We start from the raw sequence: 18,836 nt of genomic DNA on the forward strand, positions 1-18,836 counted from the left end.
AGTAGAGTAGATCTCGGCGAGTTCTTCAGCAAGTACGGCTGCATCGATCTGGTCGACCTCCACTGCTTATCTGTAAGTACCGTCATGGTTTATACCTCTGTTCGTATGGCTACATCGATCCGGTCGACCCCCACTGTGACTCTGGTATAGGCTAGTTATCGACTCTTGTCTAATTCAAGTATGGCCTATGTGATTCTGCCTCACACCCCACTGCTTGAATTAGATCAAGGTCAAGTTATCGGCTCTACCTTAGCTTGGCAGTCTCTGGTAGATTCATTAAGTTATCGATATTGCTTATTGCTTTTATTGTTTATCTAATCACAACAATATCACTCTGCCCAATTAAGATTGATCTGGATCGGTCTTATATCTTGTTGAACTCATCGTTTGCTAATCTAAAACTGATCTAATCTACATCTTAAGCGATGAGTTATGTTTTTATCGGCTGTTTTGCATCAATCTTGATCATACATAGCGTGCGGTTAAGGCATGTCCGATCTTGAGTAGATCTATTAGTTAATGAGAACCGTTCCATGGCCCATCATCATGGCCCGTGGGATTCTGCCTCTCACCCCACTGTTGGCACCGTGGAGTGGGGATCGTTAGTTGGTAGACATATTCCTGAGAAGGTATGACATTAACTGTGCGCTATGCCTGAATCGGCTGTTTAGCCGATATCGAGTGCTTTCACGAACAGATCGCATTATGAGATCGTTGAAGTAGAGATAAGTTGAAAGATATGTTATCCCCATGATCTTGTTATTATATTACGGTCTGCATGATTCTGCCTCATGCCCCACTGATATTAGTAATGAGTTAGGGTCGTCGAGTCTATTGTTGTTTCTACGGCCTGCATGATTCTGCCTCATGTCCCACTGGTCATGGCGATAGATAAGATCTAACATGTTCATTAGATTTATCTTTATTAAATGGTTAAGTGATGTTGAATTATTTCTTTATAAAAAAAGGAGTTCGGTTACTTATAATCCTTGGCTCAGTACAAAACGATCATCGTTGATATCTTATTGCCATTGATTAATATCTGCTTAAATAACATTTATCCTGAATGATAACCGATTTTTCTTATACAACCCCATGAGCTTTAACCGATTCATTCTTGTGAATATGCTGGGATCGACTATTTAGTCGATCTCCTCTCATATCGGCTCTCAGAGCCGCACATTCAGGACTGTCTGGCAACATCGGCATGTTTCGCCCTTAATTACTGATGAGTTTTCTCTCCTTGTCAATTGCAGGGTTAAATTGACTGGTATGTCTCGGGAGGATTGCGCAGGATCGACCACCCTTGCGCTGAAGCTAGGCGGATCTGCTCCATCGAGCGGACCCTTCCGACTCGATGCGTGTGTCCTCGGCACAGAGACGAAAATTTTGTGTCGACATTAGTTCAATATGTTTCATCAATTATCCAAAACCAAACTAGGGTTTTAAATCTCCTCTTTTTTTGTAATTGATGACAACCTTTCACAAAATATATGAATTAAAATTATTTTTGGATTCATGTTGCTTGCCTAAGCATTTTTCATTATGTGTAAAGGATTTGAACAAGTTTTATAAACTCAAATTGGTAGCATTAGTTCCCCTTATGTGCTAAGAGTTTGATTGAAAAGCTCGAGAAATAGAGTCATTACGAGTGATGGGAAGCGTTATCTATCTAGCCAAAGGGTACACCATAGTTGAAAGGAACAAGTACCAGTAGGGCGAGAGTGACGTCTTAATAAAATGCATCTGTTAAGAAGAGTGACTCATAGCTGTGATATCCATAAAATCAGGTGTAGCAGTCATTGTTTTATTATTTTTTTCCAATAAAAAGCGCTTTCGGTCGATGTTGTTGGCCCATCGCTCTCTCATAGGCATGAGTTGGAAAAGCTGTTGATTTTTTCTACTGCCTTCACAAACTGTTATAAATAAGTATCATTAGAGGAGAAGACATTGTGTGTTTTGTAAAAAAGACGTCCGCACAGTGACGGTGACGGTGACGGTGACGGGTATCCTTACCGTCAGCCGCTGGATTCCAAGCCAAGCGACTGCCGTAGCGGGAAGCAAAATCAAGGTAGCCTTACCGCCTACCGAAACCTTCGGCCCCCGCACAGCATTGCCCATCGCGAGGCTCGAGGCCCGCACGCGCTCCCCTCGTCCTCCCTCCGCTTCCTAACCCTAGAATCTTCGAGAAGCATCGTGCAAGTAGCGCGCCACCGCGGCGGCGCTTCCGGAAGCTTCTGGAAGGAAGGAGGAGAGAGAAAAGAGGGGACGGCCCCGCGGCGGCGGCTGAGCCGGAGATGGGGGCGTCAGATCTGGACCGGCAGATCGAGCAGCTGAAGCGGTGCGAGCCTCTCACGGAGGCGGAGGTCAAGGCGCTCTGCCTCAAGGCCATGGAGATCCTCGTCGAGGAGAGCAACGTGCAGCGCGTCGACGCCCCCGTCACCGTACGTGCCGCCACGCACCGCCCTCGCTCCCTGCCCCCTTATTGCATCTCCGTCTGGATTCGGTCGCCGTGTCGATTTGGTGCTGATGTTGTTTTGAGCTCGGCAGCTGGTTTGGAGCTGGTTTTGGGAAGCAATTGCTATGTTTCTCTGTTGTACAAGGAAAATGATATGATGTGTATGCTTGAACCCCTCATTTTATAGAGCTTGTTGCCCTGTTGATTTTTCTGTTGGTGCTGGTTTGTTTATTTCCATAAAAGAAAAGGATTATGTTTATATTGTTGCAACTATTATGTATCTCCATAAAAGAAAAGGATTGTGTGCATATTGCTGCAGGCAATGTCACAATGGCATGATTTTCGGCAGGTACTGAGAATGCATGTAAATCTGTTGAATCTGTTGGTTGTGCTTCAGTAAGTAATAGTGATAATTGTTGAAGGGTGTTAATTCATTTTACTGTTCATTTTTGCTTGCAGGGAGACCTGGGTCTAATTTTGGTGCTATAGTTTACTCCCAGTGTGCATGTATTCAAAGTTTTGGTTTATTCTAATTGATCCTAGCATCAATGACTAGCATAGTTGCTTGGATTATATTGACACTTGGCAAACACAGTGTTTTCTTCTACTTTGATTTGTTCTAGAGCAGCATTTACGTTCCCACAATAAAACTGTCTGACGGCCACTCCTTTCTTCCTCCGGGAGAAAAGAGGGGGGGGGGGGGGGGACCTAATAAATAAGTTTAACAATTTGGTGTTCTTTATTCCAGTGTGAAATTGTAGTTTTGTCTGATAAATATGTTGCTACCATACATCAAACCTTAACCACCATTTATGCACTTGCGGCGGTTAGTTGTATTGCATGGAGAATTTTTTTTCTGGAATGATAAAATGGTTCATGATCTTAAACAAACTTGGAAAGCCAGAACGACTTGATATTGTGGGAGGTTATGTGATGTTCCTAATATTAATGATGTTGCCCCGATTATACTAAATCTTGTTAGGGTGTCCTAATGTCATGTTAACAATTTAGCATTAGATTCATTGTGGGTGCTGCTCAATAACAAAATCTTGAAGCTTATTCCCAATTGGAGAAACCTCTATGATATATAGAGTACTTGCCATGGGGCTTCAAATTGTTGATTGCACTCCATATGTATTTTTTTTCATTGCATATTTTCATTGATTTCTAGAGAACCAGAAGTCACTAGGTCAAATCTGTGTTGTAAGATACCTATTTATTACTGTGTTGATATTCCTACATTTCTTCAATCTGATTGCAAACACTTTACTTTTACACCCAGATTTGTGGAGACATCCATGGACAGTTCTATGACATGAAGGAGCTGTTCAAAGTTGGAGGTGACTGCCCAAAGACAAACTATCTGTTCCTTGGGGATTTTGTTGACCGAGGATTCTATTCTGTTGAAACATTTTTGCTTCTTTTGGCTTTAAAGGTAAATTCCTTCTCTACCTTAAACTTTTGTTAGGTGTGTTGTTTGTTTGCCTTCTATAGTTATGCTTCATTTGGTACTGGGATTGGGGTGTCTTTTGGAAAGCATATATTCAGAGTTAGCTTGTTTTGGAATTTCTGTAGAAGCAGCTTTGGTCGTGCTGCCTGGAGAAGCCAAACTAGCCTGTTTGGCGATCAAGCACTTTTTTATGCTTAACTTCCAGCCATTGTGGGTACATGTGTGTCGATTTCATGAAACTATACGACATAGACTACAGAAACTGATTTGTTTGGATGGTATTTGTATAACATTGAAACTTTAAGTGATAAAATGTGAGTATATGTGATCTATGTTACCCAGATACATATATCGGTATCCAATATGATATGTATTCGACGTGTGGGCATGCCATTATCAAAGAAACACTGACACGGGGATACGGCTAGTATATTGTAATACTAATAATTATATATAAAATAACTAAGTAACTGCATGTTCAATGAGTTCGACAAATGGAAATTTAGGGTTTAACTTAAGTTACATAACAACCTAATTCAGAAATTAACTAAAAGATGCGAAATAAGGAACACATAAGCTTACAAGGAAATTATTCAAACTCAATCTTCATCAGCCTTGCTGCCTCGGCAAATTTCATTTTGAGGCTGCTGAAGAATTTGGTGCTGTACATTTGGGCATACTTTGACTCCAGCATTAGATATTCGAAGCAGATGTGCTTTAACTCGGATCGGTGGAATTCTGAGTCACAATATTTGCATCTGAACCACATGTTTCTTCCAACAACCACAATGTCTCATTTGTGTATTGATTAGCAAACTGTATCTGCCCATTACAGTCTACCGTGAATTCATGTCCATTAGCCATGCCACTGGCTATGGAAAAAGCTACCAGTTATTCTGCCGAATAGTAGTGGGATTGAAAAAACTATTGTTTTATAGTGAAGAACCTTATTACTTGGCGCACCTCAAATTGCACTCCTTGTTTATGCCTTTATGGCCATACAAAAATACTGAGTGTCATGCAAGAGGGTCTGTAACTACCAACCCCATTATGAACATAGATGGTTTTAAGCAATAGTATTGAGCTTCCCACAGTACTTATTCTCTACAATTTATCAGAACAATTGCACCACATTACCTTACAGCTTGCATTTGTTTAGATGGGGACTCTTAAGTTCTGCCATGTGATCACCCTCTTTTGTTATAGGCTAAAAAACGTTTGATTTTTCTAAGTAAGGTGTGTATGTGTGGATTTCTTATCCCAATGTACTTTCTTCTTAAAGAAATGATGCGCAGGTCTCCTGTTTGCTCGGGGAAAAAAACTTGCATTTGTCAGCTTAACACAACACCTTAGTGGATATGAGAAATAATTATCAATTCGATGTAGTAGAAGTGTAGAAAATCAGGTTAAGATACACTTGTTTTGTGTTGAGGAATTATGCTCCTATCAAATTATTTTTCCATTTGTTTCTGGCTCTGCTCGCTTCTGATTTTTGCGGCTGCGGCTGCGGCTGCAGCTTGTACTGTAGCTGTGAGATGCAGCTGCTGCAGCCGCAGCCGTAGGAATCACAGCCGAGCACACCCTCAATCTGTTGCTTGCATCCAAATTTCTGAAAACTAGCTTTAGTGCCAAGTATCTATTTTTTTCTTCTTTAAGACAAGAATAAAACTTTGCCCCAATTAATTTCTACTCGTGTTTGATCAAAATATCTTCAGGTTAGGTATCCAGACCGTATAACTCTAATACGAGGAAACCATGAGAGCAGGCAGATCACACAGGTATGGGTCACTTTTAGTGCTTGTTCTATGGTTCTGTCCTGTAAGAGGATCCCTTTTTGTGGTTCCTTCTGTTCTCATTCATTTGCTGCAGGTTTATGGATTTTATGATGAGTGCCTTCGCAAATATGGCTCCGTCAATGTCTGGAGATATTGCACGGATATATTCGACTATTTAAGGCAAGTATCTTTTGATACTTATTTTAATCCAAGCAAGTCCATCTTTCATGGAATCAGATATTTGAGATCTGATTGCAGCTCAATCCGTTCTTTTCAGTTTGTCTGCACTCATTGAGAACAAAATCTTTAGTGTCCATGGAGGCCTTTCTCCTGCTATCACGACACTGGATCAGGCAAACTATTATCTTAGTGTTGTTTTTAGTCTATATATATTTCATTTCTATTAATGTTTTAACCTATACTAACAGATACGAGTAATAGACCGCAAGCAAGAAGTGCCTCATGATGGTGCCATGTGTGACCTTCTATGGTCTGATCCAGAGGATGCTGTGGATGGTTGGGGATTAAGTCCTCGAGGTGCAGGATTCCTCTTTGGTGGAAATGTAGTTTCATCATTTAACCACTCAAACAACATAGATTATATTTGTCGTGCGCATCAACTTGTCATGGAAGGGTATAAATGGATGTTCAATAACAAGATTGTAACTGTATGGTCTGCTCCTAATTACTGCTACAGGTACTTTAAGTTCATGGTCAAATAATTTCCTTTTGAAGTTGACGATGGATCTTTAAATTTAGCTGTTAAGAATCTGATGGCCTGATGCTTTTTATTTTTTTTGAAAGTAATGGCAGGAGCTTTGCTTTTCAATTAAGAAGAATAGAATTGGCCTAGTTTATAAGGGAAACTAGGCCTGAAAACCTTACAGAGGCACAAATTAAAACACAAAAAATACCCACCACCAGAACATGATAGCCCTGACGACTAACACACAGAGGTAACACACCAAACCAAACGACGCCCACTACATGTCCTCATTGCCGAGCTGATGGCCTGATGCTTTATTCCTATACTTTATTATTTTTACTAGTTATTATGAAAGTTCTGTTAGAAAATAGATTGGCACTGGACTATGTAGGATCTGGTGGGACTTTGAGGAGATGTACTACTGTCTGTGCTGTTGGTGTCTTGTTTTACATTTAATGGAAGCTCATGGTCTCTGAACTTTATATCTTGAGGGAAGTAGTTGAAAATTGTATTTGATCTAGTTATGGAAGATGCTTTAGGTACCTGTAATACTCTGCAGAACTGTACTAGTTCTGTGTTTCTTTTAGTAGCCCAAATGGCCACTATTCAAAGGTAGAGTTAGGACTTTGGAGGCCGCTTGGTCCTGGACAACTGTTTGAACTGGGGGACTTGAATCCATTTACTTCAAACTTGAATCCATTTACTTTCTTTGTTCACAGCATGTAATGATTGTCAACCTCACAGATTTCTTATGTTTGCTGTTGGATATCTTCATGTCTTTCTTCTCAGCGTTAACTATTATTTTTATTGACCTCACAGATTTCTTACCCTAGAAAAAACTGTGTACATGTAGGTGTGGCAATGTTGCTGCAATCCTGGAGCTGGATGAGAACCTAAATAAGCAGTTCCGCGTATTTGAAGCTGCTCCACATGTTAGTGTTCTCCACCTTTGTAATATGTCAGGCTTATGTTAAATATCTGGTCCTTAAGCATATAATTTGTCCATTTATGCCTTTAGGAATCAAGGGGTGTTCCTGCTAAAAGGCCAGCACCAGATTACTTTCTATGAGGCTGCACATTGAGTACTAGAGCTTGCTACCTAATCTCTGCTTTGGAGCATTGGCAGTGGAAAGCAAGTTATGCGGATGATGCCCCATGTTGTAAGAAGAGCTCAGGCCATACAAGAGTACTGCCAGGAGGTGCTTTCAGGATGCCTAAATTAAGTGTTTATCTTCTCCTTTCAGGTCTATGATTTGTAAGAGAGTTGATGTTGGCACCCATTTTTTCACAGAACAGCTCCCATTTGAGCTCTAGAAATACGCAATTATGAAGGGATTTCATGGGGTGTGCTATCAGTACATGATGTAAAAGTTTGTTGCGGTCGTGTCAAGTGATTTGCTAATGTTGTGCCTGAATATGTGGCGCTGCTCTGGAAAGTGCAGGAAATTTTGTAGCTGATAAATTTTTCGTACTATTAGGTGTAAATTAAATCATGTGGTCAGGGCTGACTTGCCTCGAGTTCTGCATGTAATGGTTGTAATGTAACTTTGTTCTGCCAGCTTCTCTGATTCAAACGTGCTAGCTTTAAGTTTGCTAACAATCATGTTGACCTTTTCTGCTGTTCGTGGGCAATTTTTCAGTTTATTGCATTTTCTGAGTTGCACATATAAATTGGATGAATGATGCTCATGCTAGTACCTAGTAGAGACCACGGAATCTGGTGATTTGTTTGGACTTCCATAAGAAATGTTGTAGTTCCATAGGAACCAGTTCACGGAAGTCTTTTGTCTGAAAGATGAAACAGCCCTTTACTTGGGTTGCAGAGCATCTAGTTTTTGACGAGGAGACCCAAAGCGTGCACTCAGTAGGCATGGTAGATCTTTGAGATTATTTGATGTAAGCGGTGGCCTCGGCCGTGCGCGACACCCGACGGCTCCTCCTCCATGACCGGTAGCCGCGGCTGCGCGCAAGTGACCCCTGACGACTCCTCCGTGACCGGTAGCCTCGGCCATGCGTGGCCTTGATGGCTCTTCCACGACTAGTAGCCACAGCTACGCCTATGTCCATCTTCCCAGCAGCGACTCCTCCGTGCGACCCCAACCGCGACCGCATCTACATGGTGTGACGTGCGCACGCGTATGGATCACGCGTGAGCAAACTTGTAGCCCGATCTTCTCCAAGGATCTAACTTGATAACTATCGCTACGTGACCTGGTGAAGAGGCAGTGCACCGTGAGTCTGCACATGTGACGAACTACCGAGACAATCACCATTCCACGTACCGACGAAGCTAGCCCACACAATCACGCCGTGTAGACGTGAAGGCAACAACTAGGTGAACCGCAGTTCGATGTTCTACAACTCCCTCAGGAATCGAAGGAACAAGTTTGCAAGCCTCTCAAGACCCACGTGCGAACAAGAACTCAAGAGTTGGTATTTCTGAATTGGCAGCCAAAAAGTCCCTCTCGTCATCTATTACATGGATATATATAACACTAGTGGAGTCTTCAGTTCAGATTAAAAAATAAATGAGAACATGCAGTAGTAAGTCGAAGCACTCTTTGTATTAATAGCCTGGCCTAATGGAGATCTTTGGATGGTTGGTATTCATATGCATGCTTGTACGTGTGTGACAGCAACCTGGCTGCTAACTGCCTTGCTAACTCACGAATTTATTTGCTTTGCACATCCACAACTGATCTGCTTGGTAGCTGAATGGTCCATCTTCTCTATGCACGTCCAGGCTCCATATTCCAAAGATTTGGAGGGCAGAAACCATCATCATCCCATACACGTTCATGCACTCCATTATTCCTAAGAACATTAAAACAAGTACTCAAATGCATAGGATGATCCAAAATAATCTAATTATTTAAAACAAGGTTAGCGTTCACCTGTGAATGCATTTCCTTCTCCAGTTGTTTGGCTTTGCTCCTTGTAATTGGTCCCACTGTATCAGATGCACTTTTATTAGGAGGTGAAGAGTGGATGCTAGGGATGTCCTCATTACGGTGGCAGTCTTCTTTGCGCGCGCACGCCTACACGGTGGCAAATCCGCCATGGGCTCACAGATTTGAGGAAGGAGCGAATGGAAGCTAAAATTTTCAGCTCCGTCTTCCACCCTTACCTTCTCTGAGCGGGTTTCGCTGGACTTCTCTCACGGAGCTGTTTCTGATGTGCCGTTTGGTTGACGAGACTGAAACACCTCTTGTAGCGGCCAGGGAGCGGTACCAAAACGCCCCTTAGTCCTTATTTAGATGTATGTGTATTCACTTCAATCCACATGTGATAGAGTGGAATTGAATGAAATTTAGTTTAATTCTACTCCAATTCACTTCAACACATATGGATTGAGATGAATTCATGCGCATCCGAACAAGACCTTAATGATCGGTGGCACCTGTTTAGTTTTGAACGAAAAAAATGACCATAAGCAAGTTCAGGCCCACCTGTCGGTAACAATTTTTTTTTATATAAACCTGTCAGGAACAAGTTATATTCCGTATGTCTCCATTAAAAAAGAGCTTATATTCGTTTGCGTTGTTCCCCTTCCCTCGCCCCCTCTCCCCTCTCCTCGCCACTCTCACTCCGCCACGCCGGAGCACGCCGCCGCGGCGCGCCTGCGCCCGCCACACACGAGGGGCCTATGGACACGGTGGCTCCCCGTCTGAGCCGCTCCTCGACGCGATACGGGCCCATCAGCAGCAGCGCTGCCTCCTTCAGCGGGCCCGTCCGGAAGTGGCGCAAGGCCTGGGTGCCCCTCACCGGCGCCGGCACCGCCGGGTCCGGGGGAGGGAGCTCACGAGGTGACAACAAGGTGGTTCTGTTTAGGTGGACACCTGTGAATGGCGGCTCAGGAGGAGGGGTAGGGGCCGACGGGGGCATGGAGCCCGCTGCAGCGGGGGCCTCCACCTCCAGGCGGCGCTACGTCCCGGTGAGGCTTCCGGGCTTCGGAAAATTTAGTTGATTTGGGTTGTATGATTGATTTTTTGTGCTCGGTGGGTTGAATTTGGTGCAGAGATTGGAGAACTTGGATGTTGTTGGTTGGATTCGGGATGCGATTGTGCGCACAAACTCGTAGGATTATGGATAATGTGAATTCTTCTGGGATGGGTTCGAGGTTTAATCTATAAAGTACCATTTGGTGGATGGTGATTTGTACATTATGGTTGGACCAATTAGAGTTTGGACCTTATTAAGTTAAAAGGGTTGGGTTAAGGGGTTAGGGTTTAACGAGTTCATTTGTGGTGTGGGCTAGATTAGGGGTCCATGCAGTTCTACGGTACACGAGTTGTGCAGTTGAAAATGTCTCTACAGAAATGTAGTCAAATGGGTTCAAATCTGGTCAGGGTGGTTCATGGATATGTGCTTATATCAGTCTCACCATCTTAGACTCATAGCTTTTGTTGATTTCTAGTGGGGATTGTACCTATTGCTTGGGGGCAACTTGATTTCACACATTGAGTTGAAGCCAGGTTGTGTCAAGGGGTTAGGGTTTAATGAATTCATTTGTGGTGTGTGCTAGCTTTAGCCTCCGGTTAGGCCATGTAATTGTAGGATTGGAAGTGTCTGTACAGAAATTTAGTTAAATGGGCTCAACTCGAGTCAGGGTGGTTCATTGTACTTATATTAGTCTCACCATTCTACTGTGGGTGTGTAGTTTCTCCTGCATAGTTTTCGTTGATTTCTACTATTTTTAATCAGTTGTTAGTAATGTTAACAATCAAGTTTGTTCCAGATCAAACTGGTATCAACGATGCTGAAAAATAGGAATAAGGCATTTCAGTTGCTTATGTATCTTTTTGTGGATTCTGCAGGATGAGTGCCCTGATAAGAGTTTTAAATGGATATTAACTGATTCAGTTGCAAAAATCAATTAGCAAATGGCAACTTGAAGCCTTGTTTAGGGAACAAAAACTTGATTGACAATCAAATAGGGGGCAAAAAGGAATAAACAAAACAGAGATATGTCTTAATCAGTTTTGCCATTTATATACATTATAGGCATGCTCCACTGGTCTCCATATTGTCATTTTTCTCGCTTAATTGGGATGTGAAGCCAAACACTTTGTCTTCAGCATATGACTGAACAATTGTAACATTTAGTTGGTTGGCTGATGAGGCCATGAATTATTTTTCCTGTTTGAGATGTGAATGTTTGTTCACTAAAAGTCTCCAATTGATTTTATCCGTAAAGCTCTGCATTGTGCCATACTGTTTGGATCTCTCCTAATAACCTCTTTTCCACCTTGGCAAAGTAAATAGTAGGGTGGTAAAAGGATGCAACTGATTCTTGTTTCAATAAGTTTTTACAGTCTTATTGATAAGTTTCATCTTATATAAACAACTTTTTTCTTGAACTGCCACAAAACTCATATGTTCCTATCGTATTTCAGGCGGCAGGGGAGGCACAAAGCACTAGCAAAAAGGGCACCAGCAGCGAGCTCAACTTGAACCTCGAGCTGGAAGAGCCTGATGACGACACTGACGCCGATATGAGCACGGACGAGCCACGCGACGTAGAAGATAACAACGCCCGTCCAGAAAGCCGGTTGAAGCGGAAAGCATTTTAGCCGCTGGTCACCTAGAGATGTGGATCGGAGCATCAGCGTCATTTCCCACTTGAATCGTCCGCCTCGGAGGCGGACTTTGTGTACCATAATGTAGCATTTAACTTGTATCAGCCAGCCCGTCGTCCTTTGTCTACTCCATTCCAGTCTAGAACAGTGGTCGTCGTCAATGATTGTCCAAGGCCAAGTGCTCATGTTATAATTCATAGATGAGGTGAGCTGTTGGTTATGACTCGTCACTCTGTCGTGTAAGAAAGAAAGATTGTCGCAAACTTTGTGCTAGTGTGTAATGGTACGTGGCAACATGTTAATGTATGCGGTCGATGTTACACGCTCTTGGCTCCCTCCATTTTCTGAGAGATTTTGATTCCGTGTTTCTGAAGAATGCGACCCCTATTGCGCCGATTGATACACAGCAGCCAGAGCCTAGAGGCAGAGCAGGATGGGAGCCCTACCGGTCCATCTGTGGGGGGGTCAGCTCCTCCGCCCTGGCGCCGCTGGCCAGCGCGACGTGCCGCGGGGCCCACGGATGCGGCAGCTCCATCTCCTTCGCGTGTCCCACTTTTGGCAAACAGGCAAAGCTGCCTGCCGTGAGCGCGGTTCCCAGGCCAGCTGCTAGTAGAGACCCTACCGCGTCACGGCGGGACAGTGAGCGGCGACGCGGGCTCAGCCGATAGCGCGAACTTCCCCGACGATTTGATAACCATAAAAACGTTCACGAAAGCGATGCCGAACCCCAAGATTTAAGCCATAAAAAGCGCTCGTGACGCACATGGCACGTAGGGGTCAAAGGAGGGCCCATCATCCAGCGACTAAGACTACCCACAGTGTGCTCGATGCCAAAAAGATTAATGCGCCATGCCGTCAACACCGATGCTCAAAGCTCTTCCTACTGCACAACGTTCAGCATCGAGGACATGCAGGTGCATGAGCATGTGGGCCAAACCTGTTAGAGGAGCATCAATGTACGTGAGCCGGCTGAGAAATTGATTTTTATTTGGCAAGCGTCGGGTCACCTTCTTGCCTCAGGCCTTGAATTTCGAACTCAGCATGGTCGCTGCAACGTGATGATTCGACAATTTCATACGTTGTGGCCAGTCTAAGCCGATCGACCGGCTCTTGCTACCACTGTCCCGTCCCCTTTCTCCCTAGGCTCTGACATTCACACCGTCCATGACCACCACCCGTGCGGCCGTGCCCCCCATAGACCATGGCCTCAGCCCTCATGGTCAACGGTCGTGCTAGCAGGCAAAACGTGTTCTAAGGGTTTGCTCCAAATCCCAGAAATGGATTTCACTCCAAGTTCAAATGATGAAAAAGCACCAGCCTGCTTGTTCTACTGTCTACCAGCGTCAACTCAGGTCAAAAGTTCTCTGTATTCATTCATGTTTCTCAAACTCTAAACAAAAACGAGATTCAGAAAGGGCATTCGATCCCTTCTACTCCTTGACTAAAGTACGGCTAACTTTAGTCCCTCGCTGTTTTCTCCTCCGGCTGTTCTGCCTCTTCAGTTGCATCTGCACCTCCCTCTGTGACACCGACTTCGGCAGGGCGGAGGACGCGGTCGTGTAACATGTAGCCCACCTGAAACCACAAATGTGTGTTACTCTACTGGTTGAACGGCAGTACAACACAGGTTGGCGATTAAACTTTGGGGAATATTTCAATTTTCAAAATACAGCCAATATTAAACTATTCAATGGCATTACGATGTAAGATCGATCAGATGGCATGCAATGACTGAACCATCTTCTAAACTTCGACATTGTTAGCATGCCATACAGGTTAACTAGTTTGGCCCAGCTAAAATAGAAATACACTGTTGACGACAGGGATCGATTAGCAGCAGCAAAATGCCAAGTGTTGGAAGCATCCTCACTTGCTTTTATTCTTTTGTAATATGGGAAAAAATTAAACTTCTGTATCAATATAATCACTCATTGTCACCACTGGAGCAACCAACTGCTGTCTCTACTACAACAGAACTAAGGGAAGCTATTGGAACATTTGGAACAGAAGCACGCAGAATGAACTGCCAAGCTACTACAACATGACATAAGAACCATGCGTGTATCAAAACAAACTTCAAGTGAATCAACAAATGAACAGCTGAAACAAAAAGCACCATGCAGCAAGCCAATAACTCCAATCTAAACATGCTTGGATTTCCTATAACATGCTGAAAAAAAGTGTTTTAAAGTTAACATACCTTTACAACAGAAGCAACAGTTCCTGGTGGTTTTGAAGGATCAGGAATTTGAAAAACTGCACAATGCCTGTTAGGATCAAATTTCTCATTTAGCGGGTCAAACTTTTCAACTCCAAACTTCTTGAAGACCTGTTTAGATTCGAGGGAAGGTTTTCAAGTTATATGGAATACTCTAGAACAAAATCCAAGTGAAAGGGAGGAAATGGCTGAGAAATATTTCTCAAGGAGAGAACTTTTTTTTAAGATAAAGGAACCTCAAAACAAATAAAGTACCTCTGCTAGTTGCTTCTCAGTCATGTCCACACCCTCCAGCAGGGTTTTCAGTAGTGGGATAGCTCCAGCAGAATCTTTTGAGGCATCAATTTTCGAGAAGCTTTCCTTGACAACAGATGATGCTCTAGCCAAATTGTCAGCAACATCTAGCAGGCTCTTAGAGAAGTTCTGCATGAACAATCATGACAGATACCATAGGTAAAGCTAATTCACAACATTTTATGGAAATGCATGTCAACATCCTCTCTGCAATAGAATTTCAATAATTGGAATGGTAACAGCAGACCTGTACTGCATATTTTTTGGAGTTTTCTGATTCACGTTTTGTGCGAGCAATGATATTTTCCATTTCTGCATAGCTGCGCAAAACCTTATCCTTCATATCTTTGATTTCATCATCTTTCGACTTCAACAATCCATCCTTCTCACGAACTAGCTTCACCAAATCATCTTTTGACAGATCAAGGCCTTCAATACCTGAATCAGAAAATGAAGTCCATTAGTACCTCTACCTCCTACTAAAAGATTGGGACATTAGTATCGCAAGCCTGGTTCTAATGTGTTCTCACTTCCAGATGAACGGTCTTCACTTGATCCATCTAAGGCCCTTTCCTGGTCTTTCAGTTCATTATCACTTTGTTGGGATGATACAGAGGAGAAACCAAACTTCTGAAAAATGCTGGTTGAGTATCTGAAATGATGATTCAAAATACGCGGAACCTGGACGAAAGCAAGTAAGCATCTATAAGAACAGAACAAACTAGAAGAGATGGACAAAATAATTTACCAAATAGAATGAATACGTAGCACTGTTTTTTTTATCTAGGTATTCCCTAAGCTGTCCCCAGTAAATAGTAGTCAACGAATTTTAACATAACAGCAAGAATGGTGTTTCAGCAGTAGTTGTTATAACTAAACACATCAGATTACTACCAGAAGTCCAATACCAATAGATGGCACTGGTTTCCTAGAAGAATGTGAGTAACAATACATGCATCGTCAGTATTCGCAGAAATAACCAGAAAACAAAAGGAAGGAAAAAACATACACTTCCTGTCTGCCAAGATTATATCCTCCCTCAACAGTCAACATGTAATTCTTACAGTTGAAATGGATACATTAAAGTAAGAAGCTCCATAGACAGTTCCAACTACCCACCACTCCATGTATTTTCCCACCATGTACCTAATAAGTCCTACTTAAGTACCATGCCATCTCAAGTAGGTGTAGTAAAGAGAGCAAGGGTTTATCACAGAAGCCCAACTTGTCATTATTGAAATACAACCAACTTTATTTTATAGAGAACATCCTAGGGAGCAACTTTATGTTTAATAAACTTTAACTCTTTTAAATAAAACAAATATAAAAAATTAATTTCTGATAAGAGAGAACATAAAAATATGTTCCTAAGTTTGCTATAACATATTTAATGTCTATGTGGTACAGTTCTGTCTCCCACCTGACACGAAGACTAAAAGGTGAGAGTGAATAAGACATAAATTCAATTATTCAAAAGGACAATGTGGTGACCATGTGATTCCAGTTTTCATGATATGTATTTTCAAATCAAAATTTCTACTTAAAACAGCAGAGTATCCATCAGTCCTTCTGAAGTTTTTTGCTTCAACATGGATGGCTGTGATAGAAATAAAAAAAAATGGAAAATAATACTAAACTTACATTAACCTTTATAGTAGACAAAACTTAAAAGACAAATGCTATGTGACCATGGGTTGGAAAAGTTCTGACCAACACATGGTTACCTATTTTCTGTGTGACAGATAGGAGCTACAGCTCAATCAAATAACTTATTTAACACTATTGTAACAAAGGCTCAGGGTTAATAAAAGAATAGATAGGATCACTTTATTATTCAAGAACCAAAATGTCATCAAAATTAAGATGTGAAGTCATCAAAGGCTGCCGCTTATCTAAAAAAATTACATAGCTAAACTGCCTAAACCAATACATTGCTAAACTGCCTGAACCCCTAAGAAGCAGCTACCTAACAATTTGAATTAACTCAAAAAACCTCACTTCACTCAAAGCTTGCTTCGCTCTCATGTTTGATGCTACCAAATAATTCCAATTGCAAAATAAGTTTTGTCAAAATCAACATTAGTTAATCTCATTTACTTCCATAATAATAGTTGTCCTCTAAAACACTGAACTACAAATGTGAGGAACAAAGAACAATCATGAACCAACACATCCTCAATTAGAACACACATAAAACATCCCTAAGGCTGTGTGTAGGTTCCCATTTAGTTCTCACGAATCAAAATATGTCAACTAGATGAAGATCAAAAGCTATAGCCTAAAACCCTCCCAGCAACAACAATTTTGATTGAACAACATCCCACGGAATTTTTATTATCCCATCCACATTCCGATACATCATCTTAAGCTACTAATAATAGCAATAAGAAAGTACAAATTCCAGCTCCGCAAACAAACGCATAACGTTAAATCCCTAGGTGTGAATCGCATCTCATCAACCGCTGCTAAAAGATTAAACCTAAGGACTGGCGCCACAGCAATCACCAACAGACCCTGGACTCACAAACCATGGGCCACAAGAGATGGTCCAGAAATCTCACCCTAACAGACAAACAGGATCCGGCGAACTGCTCCACGGAAGCCGCCGCCGGGCTCCCCCGGTGCCGCCCCGCGGCTGATGACGCAGCCACTGCGCCGGCGCATTGCCTGGAGACTCGCGCGAGGAGGCGCGCGGTCGCCATCCTAACGCTGCCTTGATTTCTGCCGGAAGGAGAGACAGAAGAACGGAAGAGTCTGGAAGGGAGCTGAAACTGCAAGACTGAAAGCGAGCGTTTGCGGGCAATTTAATTTATTGCCACTCTTACGGTTGCCACTCCTCCAGTTGCCAGCGTTAAAAGTGCTCCTACATATTTGCCACTGCATGCAATTCGTCTCCTACGGATTTGCCATTTTCGCCGACGTGTCGTGCCAGATGGACTCGCCAGCGTGGAAGGCAGCCTGGGAGGCCTGTTTGGGCCTGGCAAATGACCTTCCTGCCCCTTTTGCGTGAGTATGCATGCTGCTGTGTGTTAGCTTTACTGTTGCAACGAACTGAACTCATGGGAGCTTTGGGCTGTGTCTGAAGTCAGAAAAATCCATGCATGGCATGGTAGTACAAGAAGAGAGCAGGCAAGCAGCAGAGGAGTGCGGGTACTCACTGTCGGGTCCGCCGAGCTTGGTGACGGCCTCGACGAAGCGCTCGTGCAGGTCGGGCGTCCACCGCAGTCGCGGCTTGGGGTCCCGCGACAGCACCACCCCGCCCATCGGCCCAGCGCCGCCGTACCCGGCCCTCTCCATCCCCTCGAACATGCTCATCGCGTGGCCTGCGGCTTGTGCTTCTCGGCCTCCTAGCTAGCTCCCCGCGGCCGGGGCCGGCTTGTCGACGACCACGGCGCAGCTGGTGGTTCGCCGTCGAGCTGCAACTAGCTAGCAGAGGCAGCTTGCGCAGGCGCACACACACGCACGCACGTCCGCCAGGCCAAGCTGCAGCTTGCGGGCGGCTAGCTAGAGGCAGCTGCTTGCCGCACCGCGGGCGCGCGGTGTGAATCTGGTGCGCTCGGGGCCGGGGGGGAGGAGAGGTAGCGTACGATTTCGGCGAAGCCCGAGGCGGATACCGGCCTGACGGGAATGTGCGATGAGTGTCGCGTTCGAAAGCTGGGCGGAGAGACAGAGATAGAGAGAGGAAGAATATGTAGCGGCTAGAGAGAGAGAGAGAGGAGCGCCGAGCGCATCGGCATCGGCATCGCCATGCCATCATAATCATCATGTAGTCACCTCACCTCACTCATGTGTGCGCGGAATCTCGGGGAGCCTTGTGCTGGGGGGAGCACGGGATCACGAACGGCTCGTCATGTCAACTGCATATACCGGTGCCAACCGAGGTGAACGCGACGGAATTATTAACAGCTCGCGAGAACGACCAGTACTATGCACGTCAGTGGATATGCCATGCCGATCGATCGATTGACGATGATAGCGAGCTGCGCACGGCCTTTGCCGACGCCTCCTGCTTGTCTGCCGCCGCCGCCACGAGGTTCAAGGAGAGGGCGCTGCGTGAGTTGGAGTAGAGTCGGTGGCTTCTCGGTCCGGGATCGGTCCTTTGCCTGGCCCAGAAAAGAACGTGAGGTGGAGGAGCGGCAGTATGGTCATTTGCCACGCCCAAATAGGGTTCCCAGGCTGCCTTCCACGCTGGCGAGTCCATCCGGCACGACACGTCGGCGAAAATGGCAAATTCGTAGGAGGCGAATTGCATGCAGTGGTAAATATGTAGGAGCACTTTTAACGCTGGCAACTGGAGGAGTGGCAACCGTAAAAGTGGCAATAAATTAAATTGCCCAGCGTTTGCGGAAGGGAAGG

General features: G+C 44.0%; 3 protein-coding genes across 4 annotated transcripts; 2 read left to right on the forward strand and 1 right to left on the reverse strand.

The window, feature by feature from the left end:
• Window positions 1-2,064: 2,064 nt before the first annotated feature.
• On the forward strand, window positions 2,065-8,003 carry LOC136541810 (serine/threonine-protein phosphatase PP-X isozyme 2). Of its 2 annotated transcripts, XR_010780488.1 has the most exons (9): window positions 2,065-2,444; window positions 3,741-3,893; window positions 5,624-5,686; window positions 5,778-5,863; window positions 5,961-6,036; window positions 6,112-6,380; window positions 7,243-7,321; window positions 7,408-7,549; window positions 7,634-8,003. XR_010780488.1 is itself a non-coding variant. In XM_066533913.1 (8 exons), the coding sequence occupies exons 1-8, from the start codon at window positions 2,298-2,300 to the stop codon at window positions 7,456-7,458; spliced, it is 924 nt and encodes a 307-aa protein (XP_066390010.1). In that variant the 5' UTR covers window positions 2,066-2,297; the 3' UTR covers window positions 7,459-8,003. The 2 variants fall into 2 exon arrangements, 1 of the variants encoding a protein (XP_066390010.1); XM_066533913.1 differs by having other exon boundaries at window positions 2,066-2,444; window positions 7,408-8,003.
• A 1,906-nt stretch (window positions 8,004-9,909) lies between these two features.
• Window positions 9,910-12,302, forward strand: LOC136541812 (uncharacterized). The gene is made up of 2 exons (XM_066533916.1): window positions 9,910-10,323; window positions 11,786-12,302. The coding sequence occupies exons 1-2, from the start codon at window positions 10,036-10,038 to the stop codon at window positions 11,960-11,962; spliced, it is 465 nt and encodes a 154-aa protein (XP_066390013.1). The 5' UTR covers window positions 9,910-10,035; the 3' UTR covers window positions 11,963-12,302.
• A 958-nt stretch (window positions 12,303-13,260) lies between these two features.
• On the reverse strand, window positions 13,261-17,274 carry LOC136541811 (grpE protein homolog 2, mitochondrial-like). The gene is made up of 6 exons (XM_066533914.1): window positions 17,042-17,274; window positions 15,011-15,161; window positions 14,728-14,918; window positions 14,442-14,609; window positions 14,169-14,297; window positions 13,261-13,543 (listed from the first exon to the last, which is right to left on the reverse strand). Exons 1-6 carry the CDS (start codon window positions 17,180-17,182, stop codon window positions 13,427-13,429), a joined length of 897 nt encoding a protein of 298 aa, XP_066390011.1. The 5' UTR covers window positions 17,183-17,274; the 3' UTR covers window positions 13,261-13,426.
• Window positions 17,275-18,836: the final 1,562 nt, after the last annotated feature.

This window comes from Miscanthus floridulus, chromosome 3, assembly GCF_019320115.1.
Source record: "Miscanthus floridulus cultivar M001 chromosome 3, ASM1932011v1, whole genome shotgun sequence".
NCBI lineage: Eukaryota > Viridiplantae > Streptophyta > Magnoliopsida > Poales > Poaceae > Miscanthus > Miscanthus floridulus.